Consider the following 20,019-nt stretch of genomic DNA (forward strand, 5'->3'; position numbering starts at 1 on the left):
CTCCTCCTGCTGTCATTCACTGTTCGAAATGATCACGGGATCTTTAAAAAATCACATGTTGGTTTATATTCTCTTTCCTTGTTCTCTCCCTTGGTTAGACATGTCTCATGAACTTCTTTGCATTTACATGATGACGAAAAGGGTGACTTGGATCACCCCAACAAACATTTTTAACCAACTCTCCAAACATTTACTCCCTCTTCTCATGATATTTACAATGACTTCCACTCTCTCTAATTATCCACTCCTTTCCTCTGTGATCAATGACAAATGGCTCAATCTTTGTTTCACTCTGTATAATTCCAGTACAACTAGTTTATAGGGAAAAAATAAGACACCACTTTTTAATAATTAATATAAGATTGATGTATAATGTTTATTTACAAAAACAAGTATTCATTGTGTTGTTTCTGTTTACTTATATCCATCTTGTGTTTCCATTTATGTGAAACCACAAAGGGATTCTTTTTTTTTTTTTTTTTTTGAGACAGAGTCTTGCTCTGTCACCCAGGCTGGAGTGCAGTAGTGCAATCTTGACTGACTGCAACCTCTGCCTCCCGGGTTCAAGCGATTCTCCTACCTCAGCCTCCCAAGTAGCTGGGACTACAGGCATGAGCCACCACACCTGGATAATTTTTGTATTTTTAGTAGAGATGGGGTTCCATCATATTGGCCAGGGCGATCTCGAACTCCTGAACTCAAGTGATTTGACTGCCTTGGCCTCCCAGAGTGCTGGGATTACAGGTGGGGATTGTTATATATCTTCAACCTTCAGAGAGTTCCATTCATCAATTCAACAAATATTTGAGTTCTTACTATATACTGAGCATTATTTCAGCCATAGAAAATACAGCAGTGAACAAAACAGAAAGAAATTCCTCTAAGCTCCCTGGAGCTTACATTAATAAACAAATAAATAAGCAAAATCAAGGTTTCTATGTCAAGGTTTCTATGGATTTATTTGGCCAAGTGATACTAGGGCAACTTTGCCAATTAGAAGAAGTACAGTGCTTCTAACTTTGCCAATTAGAAGAAGTACAGTGTTGCTGAAAGAAACCAGGCACTCGAGTTTCTTAATAAGAAACAAAAATATCACCCAAAGCCTGAGTACAATTCTCCAGGCCGCCACTGCTCACTGTCATCTGAAATTCGGTTGCTAGGACACTGCTAAGCATAGCAAAGCTAAGGACACTTTACAAGCTGGGGAAATTTTTTAGTAGAATGATGTTATGATATTCATAGATCTAAATTCAGTTATGAAATATGGGAGGATAGAGATTAACATAGAAATAAATAAATATATCTGTAAAGTTGATGTTTGATATCATTCAAGCTTAATAATCTAATGCCTATAAAGAGAAGATATACAAATTATTACATTGAAAACTGTTGGTATTTTATAGTAACGTTTAAGAATCTATTGTCAACTCTGTTCTAAATGGTAATCAACTTTTCACTAAAATTTAATCTAATCTATCAATTTTCTCATAAACCAGGTGGATAATTTTTAGCCTAGAAAATACAACTTTTATTCTGATACTATGGCTTTAGTTTTGCAGGGTGGAGTAATCATTACATTTTTATCCTCTAACGCTTCTCTAAATAGAAATGAGGTCTCTTCATTTGATTTGGGAAATTGAATGCCAGTCAGGGAATTCAAAACAGTGTTGGTTTCAAGCTTGAGTTCCCCTGAATAGTACCAAATTATTTTCCTTGACCCTGAGGCATGGGTCTCAATGAGAAAACATTGGGAAATTATGAATCCAAGATATCCTGAGATGATCTTGCCTGTATATTTAACATCGAACTGAAATTCTGTGTCTAATGTGGCTTATGAATAATAGGGATCAGTAACTGATTTTCATTGCTATAGGCAAAAGTAAACCATCCATATATGTAAAAAATAAGATTGTATATATATCATGACACTGTCCTTTTATTTTTATATGGGAAATACACCCATATGAATAAAAATTAACTGTTCATCATATATGAAGCAAGATGCAAAGTTGGAAATCTGTTCACACTGTGTACATTACCTTGAACTGATGAGAACTGGAGTAGCGTAATACCATGTGCCTAAGTAATTCTCACATCACTGAACCACCAATCTGATAGACCTCTGCAGTTATTGTAAGATTTAATAGGAGAGAATAAGAAAGCTGTGAATTACTAAACACCGATAACACTTCTTAAAGAACAAAATAAATGAATATTTCATAGTATACAATCCCAGCATTAGCCTGTCTACCATGGGGTTTGTAGCTGAACACCTCTTGCCTCATCATTCCCTTAATTCAACATTTTTATCTTGTATTCAAAATATGTATTTTACATTTATGTAGAAGGAAAGAAAGCCATGACTCTCATAACACTTCTATACAATCTGTGTATAAAACTGGCTATACATCCATAGTTATGATGCCAAGAGAATCTCAATGTTTGCTGTGAATCACCCATTAGTCAAATCTCTCCACTCATCAGAGTCTGATTAGAAGCCAACTATCCCTGGGGCAGTTGTTTCTTGAAGAAAGTGTTAAGTTGGTCTTCTTGTTTACATCAAGGTAGTATGAATCAAATGACATCCCTGTGACAAAAAAAAAAAAAAAAGAAGGAAAATAATTTAAAGCCTGTCATGTAACTGGCTTTTGGTGATGACTGCCTTCAGTGATTCTCAATTAGAACACATACAGCAGATAAAAATAATTCCAGTTCTGAATTAAAAGCAGGAAGTGATGTCACTTTCCATAGTTAAAGGCAGCATGGCCTAGCAGAAAGTATGTATTCTTTGGAGCCAGGCACCTATGTCACTTTGGACAAGTGACAGCTTCCCTGAGGCAGATGTTCACATCTGCAGGTGGATGTGTTAATTAGCTTGATTGTGGTTATCATTTTATAATGTATGCATATATCAAGACATTACGTTGTGACCTTAAATATTTGTAATTTTTATTTGTCAATTATACTTCAATAAAAAATGGGTTAATAATAGCAAGCAGGATGGTCTTGTATGTAAGTATATACATGAATATACAGCCTAGGATGATAATAGAATGTTGCAGATGCTCCATCATTTATAACCCAACTGTCCACAGATTTCCTCTGCCATCGGTTACACATGTTGCTGGCTATGCCTCCCACCTGCATAGCAGCAATGTCTCCCTCACACTGTTAAAGTCTTTCACACACAGTGTGGCCCACATTGCACAAGAAACCAGTAAGCTCCTGTTCTTCTGTCTTCGTGAAGCCAGTGCTTACATGTCTCTGAGGGAGGTGCCCTTCTCAACAGCCCTGTTCCAGGCACCCTCTGGGAGGACCGTGCTCTGGCCCAAGTCCTGGTCAAAGACCCCAAGGGGCCAGTGTTCTGCAATGGATAAGGTCAGAAAGGAGAACACGGCTTTCTTCCTTTTTCTCCTGGACCTTGAAACAGCCAATGTGTGGCCCTCCTGGAAACATACCTATCCACTTCCTTTGCTTCACTGTCAGGATAAACTTGACCTTGAAATTATGCCAGGAGATAAACCATTTTTGTTGGACATTCACCTGTCTTTCACCTCTATCTCCAGCAGTGTGCTAATGTTATCTCATCCTCCCAAGGAGCTTGTGAGGCTGACATATTAAACACCAATTTATATATGAAGAGACTGGAACCTAGACAGATTCAGAATACCATCCCCACTCTCTCTGCTTTCTATCTCCTTTAAATACCTGAGGTTTCATCAGCCTAGGATGTCCATTTCCTTATTTATTTTTTAATTTATTTTGAGAGAGAGTCTCGCTCTGTCACCCAGGCTGAAGTACAGAGGCACAATCTTGGTTCACTGCAACCTGTGCCTCCCGGGTTCAAGCAATTCTCCTGCCTCAGCCTCCCAAGTAGCTGGGATTATAGGCACGCACCACCACACCTGGCTAATTTTTGTATTTTTAGTAGAGATGGGGTTTTACCATGTTAGCCAGGATGGTCTCAAACTCCCTATCTCAGGTAATCTGCCAACCTGTCCCACCCAAAGTGCTGGGATTACAGGGGTGAGCCAACACGCCTGGCCAGGATGTCCATTTTCTATTAAATGAGCCCCACGTGTCCTGTGAAATGTTAGCAATTATCATTATTACTTTTCTGCTCCAAGTTAAATTAGGCCAGAGTTTACACTCACTCAAGAATGATGAGTCTGAAGAGATATGTAGAGTAGGAATTGAAATGTAAAAATCAGAGTAGTAGAGAGAGAGAATGGAGGTAAGGCTTTAGGAGATTAAGTAAAAGAGTTTGGAAAAACAAAATCGTGATTATAAAAAGTAAAATAGGCTGAATATGAAGGACTTTATGAATGAGTCATTATCTATTTTATTTATCTTCTTTTAAAAAATTCTTACATGGTACCAGCTGCTTCTCTCACACTTCACACCCCCAGGTCCAAACTACTTTCTCTGAGCCCTTTCTTTAAAAAAAGAAAAAAAAATAAAGTAATCTTCCAGATAAAAACTAAGACTTGTTCTTCCCCCTCTTTCCTTTACTCTCCATTTCCATAACTTATCTTTCTCTGTGAAAGTACAGGTGGGAAATAAGGAAGTGTGTGTGTGTGTGTGTGTGTGTGTGTGTGAGAGAGAGAGAGAGAGAGAGATTTTGATCATAGTCTACAAGAAATCTCTAGAGATTGCTTTCAAACTAAAACCAATTTCATACCCAATAGAAAACTTTAGCTTCATTGAAGGAAACGCTAAATGGGAGCATTCAAAAGTGTCTTTCTAGAAAGAAACCAGTTCTGAATACACTTGACCAGTTACTACCAAGAAATCTTCTCTTCCTTAAACCCAGAAATAAAAAGAGAAGTGCTGTATTGATAATGCTTTGTGTCATTTATCCAGGGCAAGTGAAAGATATTCTGGTTATCAGTGATTTTCTTTGTCAAGCATAATTTTTCATGAGTTATATTTCAGCAAAATACTAAATTCAATGTCAATTATTATTATTTTTGCAAATGTCTTCCAAGCAACATAGAAAGAACAAAGGTGGCATTAGTGGGAGAAAAAAGGCAAATGCACATTAACCTAATATTTTAGATCAAAATGTGCCAAATTAATTCAGCTTTAGTGTGTTGGGTTTTATGAACTTCCCAAATTACATGTCTATTTGCTGCTGATGTCTGAAAGACAAGTGGAGGTGAGACCAACAAGAGATTTACACGTACACTGATGGAAAGGGATAATGTTGCATCATTCCGTTTTTCTTCTTGTATATTTATTTCTTATTAGCAGCTTGAAATGATCCGTAGATCAGGAAACTGGTAGACACTGCAGACTTTTCTGGTTACTGCCAGTCACATATTATCTTTTCTTCAAGGCCCATTCGCTCTTAACCAGAATTCCCAACAGAGAGGAGAGTGGAATAGACATGGAAACCTCTAAAAAGTTTAGGCACTATATTACTAGCACATCCCTCTCAGCTGCAAATATAAAAGTCTCGAATAGACTTAATTTCTTTATATTGATGTAATAGATTAAAATCTCAAATTAATATTTTGTTTCTGAATTTTTCATATTCATTCTTTAAAGGATATTAACTAAATATAGGACTGATTATTTGGTGATTATTTAGGTGTTACAAGTGAAAATGTGTATACTAGTGTCTATGGATCTATCTCAAATGTTTCTTCAAATTTTGTATATTCTTTCTTCATATGCTAGTTATGAACTTTAATTTGGTGCCTCTATCTGAAAACCAAGAGGAGGTCAGACACCTAAAAATATCCTCATTTGCATCTGTTTCCCTTCCTTCAGAGAAGGAGGGTTGGCCCACCCAGTTTTGCCTTGACAACAAGGAAATAACTAGTGACAATTTGGGAATTAAAATTCATTGTTGATCTCTCATGCTACCATGTCAGGTCTTCCATTGTTTGGCTTAAACTGATGCTGAATTGCAACAGAGCAGGACAGGTGCCTGTCATTTTTACATTCTGGATGGTTGCCAGCAGACGTGATCAGTAAAAGTCACTTGATGTGAATCAAAGAACTTGGTTAAGTGAATCAGATCTTCTTTACTTTGTCTTCTTACAGAAAACATGCTATAAGGTTCATATTTTTTAAAAGTCATGAAACAAAAAATAACAAATTTATCCCATATTTATTAAATACAGATCACTTCCTTCCTAAAAACATTTAAGTTCTCCAGAATGAAAGAGATAAACATGTGTAGATGCAAATCAATTCTGTATTGGTTTCTTATTACCACATTAAAAAGAAAATCTGAAGATATAAGTTACGACTTAATTTTGATTTTGAATGTGTACTGCTACCTAATGTACATAAAATAACCATCACAGAATGAAACTGATATATCTAACAGCTGGCTGCATTTAAATGATTTTAAAATAAGTGCTTATAAAAAGTCAATTTTTGATGTTTTGCTGCTTAGGAATGAAACAAATCACAAATATGTTTTTATTTGATTTTCTCTGACAGGACTGGGAATTCCCCCATTTCATGGGAGACGTTGATGTAAATCTCCCTGGTTTGCACACCCCTCACATGCAGTTCAAGATTCCTTTCTTCCAGAAGATCTTCAAGGAGGAATATCGTATTCACATAACAGGTGTGTTGTATCTTCGAACACAATTTGATTATCTTCGTACATTAGTCAGGGTAATGCGAGTTGCTGTAAAAAGCAAGCCATAATATTTGAGAGGCATAAATACAATTTTATTTCTCATTCACTTAACAGTGCAAGGCGGTTTTCAGATCAACAGGGGGCTCCGTACTATCATTCTGGGACCTAGGTTACTGGTGGCTTGGACAGTGTCAGTGTTAGCATCCAGCAGGCAGATGGAAATAAAGAGAATGGGGAAAGTGATTAAGAAGGCTTGTCTGTTCTTTAACCTCTTGGGCTTGGAAAAGAAATATGTCACCTTTCCTCATGTTCCATTGATGATATCTGGTACATAGCCCTAGTTAGAGTCAGGGAGAGCAAGGAAATATAGTCCTTAGTTGAGCAGCCACTTCTGGTGTCCGATCTAGTATTCTAGTGTAGGATTATCAAAGAGGGAAGAAAAATCTTTGGTGTGGAGAGCCATTTCTGCCATACTCCATATACCACTCTACTTGACCTTTTTCATTGGACGGGTTTATTTTTCACTACATAGAACTCAGTGTCTATTTTCAATGTTATATTCTTTATGCTCTTGTTCTTTATTTGTTGCTGAAATTAAAACAATGGTATCCTAGAGCCCCAATCAGAACATACGCTTTTAGGGAGTTAGGCCACTTCTCATTTGATTTTTCTAAAACCTACTTCTGTGGCAAAGCTCGGGTTCGTCTTAAGTGATTCTCTTGTGGATCTTCAGATTATTTTATTTTCAGATATTCTCTGCTTTTGAAATGGCTAAAATATGATTTATTATAATATCCTTTCATGACATATCAGTCATTCTCATCTAAAAAGGGCTTCCCGGAGCTACGTTTTATATCTCTCTTTCTTTATGACAAGACGCAGACAGCTGAATGATCACCGATAAAGGATGGCATTAGTTCAAAGCTGTTCAGATGCAGGTAATGAATGTGTGTCTGTTTTAAGGACAATGGCCTAGGATCCCACACCTGGTATAATAAAATCTGCTGAAGAAATCTGTGCTTACACTACCGTCTGTGCTGCTGAATAAAAATAGTCTGAGCCCAGAAAACATTAACATCTGAGTACTGCAAAAAACCTTTGCTTCCCAGCTAGGAGGCTGTTTTTTGCTTTGAGCATGAGGCGACCTTCCTAAATTGGAGAATGAGCTCATGAATAGGGAAGATGCAGCAGGTTTCTTTTCCTATTCAAAATGAATGAGGCCCATCTATTACATTCACTGGGTAAATCAATCAATTTGAGTTCAGGTCACATAGTGTGGTTTCAGAGTCCCCACTTAATCTCTGCAGCATGCTACCCTCTTGGACTTCTAAAACAGCTATCACACACATGGCATCATCATATCCCTTTGGGTGGGCTTTTGTGTAGACCATCTGTTCTTGCTACCAGCTCTTGTCCCAGGCCATCATTACACTAATATTGTTTCTGACTATCAGAATGCCTTGTCAGAAATATCCTCCTTAAGTACAGAACTTCAGGTTTAAAAAGGAAAAAAAAAAAAAAAAAAAAAAAAAAAAAAGGAGAACCTATTGGTAAGAAAAAAATTGAGCTGCTAAAAATATTTAGTTTTGGGTTATTTTGTATAACTTTATCATTTACATTGTCATTTATAGACGGTACAGATTTCAGATTTGTGGTGTCCAGAGTTTACACAATGTGGAATACTCTGTTTAAGAAGATGAATATAAAATTACATCTCAAAATTATATTCAGTGCCTCGGAAGGGGGCCATGCATGCAGAGTCCCTAAAGCTTCAGTGTTATTAACTTTGAGGTAAAGCCTACTGTGCATTTAGATAGAAGCAGATACATGACTTCCATTTGAACTAAAACCCTTTTCCCATCAAGAATTATTTTCTGAAAACCTAAAAGGATGAAAGGCTAAATTTTTGTAGCAGACTGCACATTAATCTGGTTTGCCCGAAAGTGGGAAAGTATTGTAATTAAGACTTTGGTGCAGTGTTTGCCATATGATGCTGATGGCCTAGTCGTCAGAGAACTTTATAAATACACAGATTGTTGGGTTTCATTACTGATGTTTTGATCCAGTAGGTCTGGGTGAGGGCCAGGGAATAGGACTTTGGAAAAGCTCCCCCAAGTGATGTTGATAATTGGGGATGTCTCCTTTCTGATTGAGAGAGACTACAGACGAGATCAGAGCATCTCCCTGAAATGCACCATGCAAATAATTGGGTGCCTGGACTTACCAAAAAGGCTTTTGAGGATCCTGGAGCTTAAATTCAAAATATTAATAAAATAGGGGGCGAACGTGGTGGCTCACACCTATAGTCCTGGCACTTTGGGAGGCCAAGGCAGGAGGATCACTTGAACCCATGAGTTTGAGACCAGCCTGGGCAACATAGGGAAACCTGAGCTCTTAAAAAAAAAAAAAATTAGAAAGAAAGGAAGAAAGAGAAGGAGGGAGGGAGGGAGGAAGTTAGCTTGGTATGATGGCACACTCCTGTGGTCTTAGCCACTTGGGAGGCTGAGGTGGGAGGATTGCTTGAGCCCAGGTCAAGGCTGCAGTCAGCCATGATGGCACCACTGCACTCTAGCCTGGGCAAGAGAGCTAGATCCTGTCTCAAAAAATAAACTAAAATAGGGTAGGTGAGGACTGTGGAGTGAAGGGCTCCACCATAAACAAATTAAATCCAATTTGTGGTAAACCTGGTTTGCTCACATGCCTTCACATAGCCATGATAAAAATACCTAGGAAAATGGCACAGGTTTGGAATTTGAAGCAGTCTGAGCTTTTCTCTCTCATTTTCGTTCTGTTTCTTTTACTCTTTCTGTTTTGTTAATTGGCTGAAGAGGTTGCTGAGGCCACCCCAGAATGGCATCTAGTCTTCTGTGAAGGGCTTTTTGCTTTACCTGACTACATTTGTAAGACAATTGTTTCTGTGGAAACCTAGGTAAAATTTCCAAAATACTGTGCTACATGCTGCATTTCAATATTCTCAATAGTTAGTAGCCTACAAATTTCCATGTGAACTACAAATTCTAGCTTGTTGATCAGCTCCTCCAAGTCCTGGTACTTTTTTTATGGAGACTTCAGTGCTTTCCTTGATAACTAAATATAGTATCACCACTGGGGTTAGTAAGCATAAAACCCTCTAGATCCATCAGGGGATCACAAACATTAATGTGTATTAGAATCACCTGGAGAGCTTATTTAAAAGACATCTGCATTAGCCACACCTCCAGAATCTGATGCCTGAGGTATGCAGCAGGCTTGGAATCCACCCTTCTGTCAAGCATGGCAAGTGATACGTCTGCTGGCTGGCAGAGGACTGCTCTTTGAGACACACTGCTACTGAGAGACATTTTCTGTAGTTAGAATTCCTCTTATCTCAGCTTTAATTTGTTTTCATATGCAACTGTTAAAATCAAAAGCCAAGGGGTAGAATGCAAATTCAGTAGCAGTGGGATGACCAGGGAGAAAGGCACATGGTAGAGTCCTCCTAGGAGCTGAAATTTTAGAGCTGGGTCCAGCAGAGGAGACTATGATTGGGGAAAGGTGCTGGTCTGAGTGACCACAGAGGAAGCTGGAGCCAGGGATGGGAAGGGAACCTGTAGAACCCCAAATGGCTCCCTCTGTTGCTTTATCTGCTTTGCTCATTCTGCACTAGAAGAGCCTGGACAAGGATTGTGAAGGGTCTCTGGAGTCAAAAGTTGACTCCACCTTGGCCCCAATCTACCATGTCCCTATGATTTGGAAAAGATATCCAGCATACACGGAAGCAATGGAGCAAAGAGGTTGGATACATGGGCTCTAGCTTTGCTACTTACTGGTGATGTGGTCCTCATCGAGTTCCTTAACCCTTCAGAGACTCAGTTTCTCATCTATTTAATGGGCACAGTAATAATACTTATCCCTTAGGGTTGTTGTGAGAATTAAAATAATATATGTAAGGCACTTACGACACTGCTTGCCATGTAGTAAGCTTTCAATAAGCTTTCACTGTTTTTTACTTAAAGCTCTTTCTTTCATCTGGCCAGAGATTGTCTTTTTTATTTAATTCAGAAATGCTGGGTAGCTTGAGAGGGTGCCCTCTTGCCACCTATCCACTCTTCTGAGTTCTCTACTATTATCTGCTGTCCTGAGTCCTTAAAAAGGAGAAAGCTAAGAATACAAAATTCTCTCTCCCAAGGAAATACTCTGTATGTAGAGGGTTATCTGACACTGATGAGTTCCCATTGACATTTTAAAAGCATTTAGGATTTGAGTATTTTTTTAATCCTGATTCCAAGCTAGTTTTATTTATGCATGTCAGAAATAACTTGAATTGTTGCATCTGTTTAGCTCATCTGGATCCCCCTTGACAGATGGCTTGCTGCAGTATGTATGAGCTTTCATTTTATAAGCTGGGCCACAGCTTATAAAAATAAATCATTTCTATCCAAGGGTGTTTTAAAATATATTTTTTCTTAGAATTTTGACTTCAGTAACAAAGGGAATAAATGGTCAGCGATTAAGTAACACTGGTACTTTTAGCCCAAGTTCATTGTTCTCCTCCTAAAAGTAAACGCTAAAAGCAACTGTATAATGATCTTCTCTGCCCTCTTCCCCTTTACCTATAAGGTAAGTGCATAGATGGATTGAAAATGCGATGTACTAAATCTCTGGAGGTGAGAGAGGAATGGCCTCTCAATTCAGTCTCGGAAGCTCCTCTGAGTCCTATTAATGCCAATCCCAGTGGAAGCTCTGCCATCTGTCATCGCAGCCAGACAAAGGAAGTGTCCCATTGGTGGCCATCATCTGAGTAAATTAGGAGGGGGTTGGGCAAAAGGCCAGAAAGAAGGCCTGTGCAGCCTTGAGAAAAGAATTCACACTGTTGGCACGATGATACCCACGGGAACCCTTTCGGCAAAAATGGAACATGTAGAAGTAAACAAACCTATGTAGTGTCTGTTCTATTTCAGTTTCCTGTGTTGTGTGAGGGTACAGGTGTTTTACAATGGTGAGAATGTGAAAAATAATGAATAAAAATGAAGGATTTTATTTTCATAGGTGCATGATTTCTAGCAAATGAGTTCCCAGAAAGTGGTTTTTTAAAAGAACTCTCCTGTATGAATCAGACCATGAGAAGGCTGGGGAGGGGAAGGCCAGTGGTTCCTCCAGCAGAATGTTCTGTCTGGCAGAATTAGCAAGGGACTTGTTATAAGGAAATGTGATGCATCCTGTATACAAAGAAAGTCCCCGAAGATCATGAATTTATCCAAAGTACACAAAGACCTCTTGCTCCTCTCTAAGTTGTGAATTTTTCCAAACCTCTCCTCAAGCAATTTTCATTTTCAGCTCTAAGAGTTAACTATGTTTACTTCTATATAAAGCAGCAATTTCTTTTATTTGTCCAAAACTCATCTTGTTCAGGGCCATCATTTTGCCCATGACCTGTCAGTTCTTGCTGGCCCTGAGTGTCTGCCCTGCCCACCCTGAGGCATCCTGTCTTCATTTGTACATACATGAGCACCTTTGTAATAAAACTTACATGCCCTTTAGGAACTGTCTTCAGAGCCAGAGGAAGGATTTGAAATATATAATTATTCATAATCCTTGAAACATGAACATTTTGCTTTTCCCAGTTTTTCAGATTATATCCAATTTTAGCTATATCATGGAATCCATCAGATAATTATGACAAGTGCATATTTGAAATGCTAAAACTTTGTGTATTTTTCTGGGCACATTGTCTCATAGTTTACAAGTTGGCTAACAGATATTTTTCTGCGTTAATATGTGTCAAAAACTAGTTGGTATCTGGAGAACACAGAAATGAACATGACACAGTTCCCAATCTCAAGAAAGTCATAGTCTAATGGTCATCTCATTCAATATAACCACTTGTCGTCTTCTTTCTATGTTTATGATCACATGTTCCTACCTGTACTTTTCACATTGGATTGCTTCCTAAGGAATAGCCGCCCACTTAGGAAGTAACAAAGACAAAAGAGGCACTTTGAGAAGCTGTATCAGTTTGTTTTTAAGTCTTAAGAAGGTATTTTGATAACTCAAATAATTATGACTATTTCATAAATTAATAAGTAAATATTTTCAGTTTGCTACATGGCCTCCTCATAACCCAAGTACTTAACATGGTTTCTAGATATCCCTAAATTGCCTAGGGAGAGACATGAAGAGATGCTAACTCATGAGCCCTGGTTTTACTGCTCACATCTAGAATGAGGGGAGATTGAATATGGATGGCCAAGAAAACTGGTACAGCAAATTGCGTATTTCTTTTACTTATCAAAAATTCATCTTCTTCAAGGCCCTGGTTTTGTGCTGTCCCATGATGGTTGCTGAATGACTTTGTGGAGCATAACTGCACATCCATACACCTGCACTGGGTGTCAAAGTCTAGCCAAGTCATCGCACCCATGTGGTAGAGAAGGGCCTGCAGCACAGCTCAACCACAATGCTAACTGGCACTCTGCAGAGTAAAAGATTAAAAATATTATATTTGCATATTTCAATCATGAAAAGTTCATTCTGTGGTGGAATTATCAGTACCTTATAGTCTTTTTCCTTAGTTGAAAAAATAACACTTTCCCTCAAATTGTTGTCATTTGCTATTTAAGTGAGGTTGATATTTAATGAAGAATCCTTTTAAAATGACCTATCCTCGGATTCTGTAAACTCCCACAAAGTAAAAAGATAAAATTTTCATTATAATATCATCTCTGACAAGCAGTAAGATTCATTAAAAGCCCCAAAACCAAAAAAGAGGTAATCCCACCAACACCATGCAGCGATTTCTCATTAGAGGAGATAGTGAAGTATTGCAACAAGGAGATTAATAGAAAGAATGTATGGATTCTTACCCTACCTCCTTGCTGATTTACATCATGCTATGTAGTTGAAACAACAGGGGGAAATGCAAAAGCTCTCATATGATTAATGCTGAAATACAAACCCTCTGGTTACTGTCGATTATATATTCACAACAACACACTTGGGAAAATGGCTATAGAAGCACTTTCTATTCTGTTCTTTTTTGTCTTAAATCCTTTCTATATGGGTCATTTCAGGGACTCAAATTTATTTTTTATGGTAAACACTGTTTCTCAGAATATACAATTTTTTTTCAGAAAACCTTTCTCCTTCTAAAATTGTATATTCCATCTTCTTTGCTCTAATGTTGAGATTTCCTGGCCCAGCACAAAACACTAAGATTTAGGCAATGTTTATTTCACAGACTCATCAAAGAGACTTTTAGGGCTAGGAAGAAATCTTAAGGATTATCTAGCTCAACTCCCTCACCTTATAGACAAGAACACAGGGGTTGGGGAGCCCTGCCTGACTTTACCTTCTGCTTTGCCACATCTGATAGAGCAAACTGAATTTCTTAAGGAGGAAAAAGCATTACCAAGGTAACGACACAGTGTGTGGGAAAAATGGAAGGATGGATGACAGAGAAAGATGAACATCCTTCCTCTGTAAACAGATAAATGAACTAGAGGTCATATGAGGTGGGCAGAAACAAACAAACAAAAATAATAAGAAGGGCCATTTTTTTCTACCATTTTAGCAGCTTCAAGTTTCAGCTGAGTGAGGGAAGGACGCTGCTGCATCCGCAGGAGGGAGAAGAAGGGAAATGTGATATGAATAGGCAGCCTGGCTCACTGCATCCCTTCCCCTCTGCACTTCCCCACCCCAACATGGCCTCTCTTATGTGGCAGAGAGGTAGGGACACAATCCCCTGTTTTTTAGCCTCAAAATTCATAGATATAAAAGGTCTTTCCTCAGGCCAATACCACTGTAGACAAACTACTAATTGCTAAGGATTTTTAACATGTTAAATATGCTGATTCACAAAGCATATTTACATAGAGCCACACACTGGGTCCTCTTGGATAACTGGTTCCATGTCATCTTCCTATTGTTGGTATTTAGTAATGTATACTCTTTTATCCCAACAGAAAAATTAGATAATGTCATCAATTTTAGGATATATCTTTGTTACAATCCTTAAATGTCCTTCTCTCTATTCCATCACCAAGATCCTATACTGTGTGGAATAAAGAAGTAGGGAAAAGAAATTGGAGAAATAATACCACCCTACATTTTTGGCAAACAATATATTTCAGAGTGTTCCAGTACAACATCTCACTTTATCCTCACAAATAATCCTTTGAGGTAGTTACACTGGTATTAGTCTCCATTTCACAGAATAAAAAATTGGATTCTATACACGACCAATAAGTAGACAGATTTGTTGGAGGAGGGAAGAATTATGGAACTGGAAGGCATCTAGTTCAGTTTTCTCAATTTGAAAATAGAATAACCGTGGTCTAGAGAGGTTAAACAGGTGACCCAAGGTCATATACTTTAAGTTTAGTGTTGGGATGAGATGGCCATCTGCTGATTTCTAGCCTGCAGCTTTGTCGCCATGGTGCTCCCTTTTACAAACCAGTAAAGATGTGTTGGAGTAGATGATGATATACACTAGCTGATGTTAGGCCACACAGTTTTAATTTGCTCCTTCTCCATCCCATCTAAATGTTCAGACATCAGGACACTTGAGAAATAATAAAAAGTGATCCTTGGGTGTGCAAGTTTAGTGATCAAACTGATCCAGCACTATTCACTTGGTAGAAAAATGATTGAATAGTGCTGGAAAAAGTCCTTTGGGAGAAAGAAACATTTGGGAGTCAAGAAAGTAGTGGGAGCCAGGTATGGTGACTTGGGCTTGTAGTTCTAGCTACTTGGGAGGCTGAGGCAGGAGGATTGCTTTTGTCTAGGAGTTCAAGGCTGCAGTGAGCACCACTGTGCTCCAGCTTTGCAACAGAGTGAGACACTGTCTCAAAAGGAAAATAAAAATTTAAAAAGGAGATGGTGATCAGTCATACAAGCACAAGGACCTCTTCCCCCACCATGTGGTCTGGCTTTGTAACACGTACAGTTTACAGCAAGAGAATAAATATAAAGCTCCTACAACAGAGGAGAACCCAAAGCCCCTCCTTCAACTTGCTTTCTGTCATGGCATCTACAGATTAGTGTCTCCTTCATACTGGATAAGAATCTCTGAACTTTTTCATTTCTCTTGTTTCTCATCCCTTTCCGGCCTTTTTCTACAATAATCTCCATTCTTTTTGTTTGCTCTCCCCTCAGCCTCTTTCATGTCATCTCATCTTTTCATATATACTGTTCTATCTGCAACATACTGAAAGCGTAAACTAAAATAAACACAAAATTTTCCAAACTGTTTTCTGTCCTGCTTGTTCTTCAAGGACCACATGAATTGTTCCTTCCTCAAAATCTTCCCTGCAGAAAGTATCCTTCAGTTTTTTTTTTTTTTTTCCATTTCCTCAATATCTACAGCATTTATGGTTTGTATCACTCATTTGGCACCTCTCAGATGTAGCCTCTTATTATTTATCTGTTGATCTCTGTCCTGTTCCCCTAACAAGATGATGAATTCCTTTGTGAAAGGCAGAAACATATGTCTTCAGCATCTACCAATGTGTTCCAGAGTCTGTTATGGTTGATCCTTAGTATGAACCTGGTTTAGTTTTGAAGATCTCATGAGTGGTTTGAACTTAACAACACCAGATGCTATAAATATTTTATCATATCTGAAACAACATTCCCAGTGTTCAGAATTACTTTCCAGTTGGGTATGCCCAAAAATATCATTCAGGCAAGAGTTTTCATTTCAAATATTATAAGCTCTATATAGCTGAACAATGTCAGGACAAGCAGATTTACTATTGCCCTTCATATAGTTTAGGTAAGTTGTCTTCGTAGAGGAGCAAGTTGCACCTTCTCATGCAAATAAAAAAATTATCATGGTTAAGGCAAGATTTTTGTGATAATAATTACAATAATTACTGGGCCCCTATTATGTACCAGGCACTGTCCTTAGTATCTAGTAAACCCCTATTATGTACCAGACATTGTCCTTAGCATCTAGTAATCGCATGAAATTCTTTAATAAATACTATTTATTAAACTTTCATAAATACTATTTATTAAACTTTCATAAATACTATTATTTTCTACATGTAAAGAAACTGGGCTTTAGAGAATTTAACAACTGGCTCCAGATCACACAGCTAGTAATTTTGGAGCCGGGATTAAAAGTATTTAGTCTTACCTATAATAGGAGCTTTAATAAAATATGTAATTATGATGATAAAATACTTTCCTAAACTCCTCACAGTTATGTCTTTTATATTTTTATGTAGTTGAATATTTTGTTAGACTGTGTATTGCCAAATAATCATATGAAGCAGTAACAATAATGTTAAATAATGTTACTTCAAATACAAAAGAAAAAAATTTTGGCATAATACATAAAATTATTTTAACTAAAGCTTCTGGAACCTGGTACATACGTCCCCTAACTTGCTACAACAAACCTATAAGGCAGGTATTACTGTATTATTATAATATACATGATGCTGTAAAACTTGCAATAATCTATAATGAAAAAATTATAATAGAATCTAGTATCACTCTAAAGTTTTTTCATTTTTTGTCCATTTGTAGAAATTATAATAAAAATTATAATGGACTCTAGTATACCTGAAAAGTTTTTTCCACATTCTTTCCATTTGCAAATGTAAAAATTTCATTTGATAATATATCATTAAATATTGTATTTATATAAGATTTTTAAATACTAAAAAAAGAAATGTTAGTTGCAATCTCTTCAAATATATCTTTTCAAGCAGTTCATAAAGTATGGTTACATTTATGTCTGATAAATGCATTCTGTTCAATGAGAATTTGATGCAATTATTTTTAAAGTCTTGAAATAAATGCTCAAGGATTATTGATCTGAATCACATCAACTAATGGTTTAATCAACAGGTCACCTACAAACAGCAATATAAATTCATTTGATATACTGCTGTGCTTGCATTGCAAAATGATTTATTTCTTGCCCAGACATAATTATAAAACTGTAAGAGATGTTCAGTCCTACATTGAACTTTTCTAAGAATTTCATTAGACTTTGTTTTTTCACATTAATTGAAATGTTCTAGAGGATAACCTACATGGAACCAAATTTGAGTATAGCTGTGGTGCCTATAAAACAGGGAGACTTGATCTTGTTAGTATAAATACCATAAATTACTGGCTCAGGGACCTACAGTTGTGTTTTCGTATGCCCAGAATCCATTTAGTAAATTCCCTTTGCCAATTCACTTAATGGCAGCACAGCACTCTCAAAAAATTAATTGTTAACCAGTCTAAAACATTAACAATTTATGCTATATACCATTATCCTCATTTTATTGAAGAAAATCCTATTGCAATTTTATGGCCCTTTGATTAATGCAGTATTTCTTTTTTAATGCAGGCAAATGGTTTAACTATGGAATTATCTTCCTCGTCTTGATTTTGGATCTTAATATGTGGAAGAACCAAATATTTTATAAACCTCATGAATATGGGCAATATATCGGCCCAGGGCAGAAGATATATACAGTGAAAGACTCAGAAAGTTTAAAAGATTTGAACAGAACCAAGCTATCCTGGGAATGGAGATCCAATCACACTAACCCTCGGACTAATAAAACATATGTTGAGGGAGACATGTTCTTACACAGCAGGTTCATAGGAGCCAGTCTTGATGTCAAGTGTCTGGCCTTTGTTCCAAGCCTGATAGCCTTTGTGTGGTTTGGATTCTTTATTTGGTTCTTTGGACGATTTTTGAAAAATGAGCCACGTATGGAGAATCAAGACAAAACTTACACTCGCATGAAAAGAAAATCTCCATCAGAACATAGCAAAGACATGGGAATCACTCGAGAAAACACCCAGGCTTCAGTAGAAGACCCCTTGAATGACCCTTCTTTGGTTTGCATCAGGTCTGACTTCAATGAGATCGTCTACAAGTCTTCCCACCTAACCTCGGAAAACTTGAGCTCACAGTTGAACGAATCTACTAGTGCAACAGAAGCTGATCAAGACCCAACGACTTCTAAAAGTACACCTACGAACTAGACTCGGAGATAGACTTGGAGATAGCACAAAAAGCAACCTTGAGTGTAACTTTAAAAATTTAGTCTTTCATTTTGTATATGTAAGGTTTACGTAGTGTTAGGTAAAAATATGAACAATGCCACAACGGTGCTCAACATGCTTTTTCTAGGATTCATTGTTTTCTATTTGTATTATAATACACGTGCCTACTGTATACTTAACAGTCCTCTAGAGATTGCTTTTCACAATTGCACAAGCTATTACTGACTTTACAGCATAGTAGAAGATTAGCTGATGACCCATGTATCTGATGTTCAACCATAGTGGTGCCTTGAGACATTAAACTGTTTTTAACTGTACCAGAAATGAAGTGTGGAACAGTTACCTAACCTATTTCACATGGGCGTTTTGTATACAACTATTTTGATCTACACTTGATGTCTGAGCAGTAAACAGAAATAGCTAAATGTGACTCAGGAAGTATCTCTTGGTTTCTTCTTCAGCAGCAGAGTTGGTGACTTTGACAACTGGACTGCAGAGAAACATGGTGATCCCCTTTTAATTTTTATTGGCTGTCTGCCAAATAGAAATACAGATGCAAAATTCAGTCATAGGAGATCTATAACCCAACACGGGTCACTACTCGTGAAATGTGACTTTCTCTCACCAGTAATTGCAATTAGGTGATAATACCTAATTATGTTTTCCTAATTAAAGATAAATTGCTACTTGATTAAAAATCCTGCCCTTCACCTTTGGGAACAAAGGTTAAGAGACACAGTTGGGTGAACTCTCTAATTTATTGGCATTTACACAAAGCCCCAACCAAGGAACTGAAGTTTTCATCATGTGAGAGCAGCACAGCCCACCATTTACAATATTCGTATATCTTGCTGCAAATATGACTCTGGATAGTGAAAATTGAAAAACATATGCCAACCCTGAGCAAGGGAACTCCTCAAAATATCATGCAGCGGAACCTTGTCAGGTAGAGAAGCCGTGCATGAAAGAATTTGTTTAATGTCTTGTTTTGCGTGTGTGTTTTTTGTTTTTGTTTTTTAAGAACTAAATATTGCACATTAATAAATAAGAATTATACAGCAGTAATTATGTGATGTAGTTTTTTGTTTAATTGTACCTTGGCTTAAGAAAAGTCGATTTACATGGGGCTTTTAAAGCTTGATGCCAGGCAAGTTAAGAAAAAGCACACTCTGCCAACTTGCATTCAGTTTTGTTCCATAAATTGTGGTTACGTTTCTTGACGGGGTGAGGGGAAATCACTTTTAAGGAAAAAATATTTTCCTGTCACACACTGACGTAGCTGCATTTTGTCTTTATGATTTTTTAAATCTCTCTTGTTTTGATCTATCTGCTTTTAAGCTTGCAGCATACTGAATTTAGCATACATAATAGAACTATGCATTTATCTGTCACTTGACAGCCAGCTTTAATAAACATCTTTA

General features: G+C 37.3%; 1 protein-coding gene across 2 annotated transcripts in view; it reads left to right on the top strand.

Moving 5' to 3' along the window:
- TMEM117 (transmembrane protein 117) overlaps positions 1–19,659 on the top strand; it is a 570,252-nt gene extending 550,593 nt beyond the window's left edge. For both annotated transcript variants that reach the window (XM_008002942.3, XM_008002945.3), the window contains 2 exons: positions 6,457–6,586; positions 17,931–19,659. In XM_008002942.3, the coding sequence (XP_008001133.1) occupies positions 6,457–6,586; positions 17,931–18,577 (777 nt within the window). In that variant the 3' untranslated portion in view covers positions 18,578–19,659. The remainder of the gene's footprint in view (positions 1–6,456; positions 6,587–17,930) is intronic.
- The last annotated feature ends 360 nt before the right edge of the window (positions 19,660–20,019 follow it).

This window comes from Chlorocebus sabaeus, chromosome 11, assembly GCF_047675955.1.
Source record: "Chlorocebus sabaeus isolate Y175 chromosome 11, mChlSab1.0.hap1, whole genome shotgun sequence".
Taxonomy (NCBI): domain Eukaryota; kingdom Metazoa; phylum Chordata; class Mammalia; order Primates; family Cercopithecidae; genus Chlorocebus; species Chlorocebus sabaeus.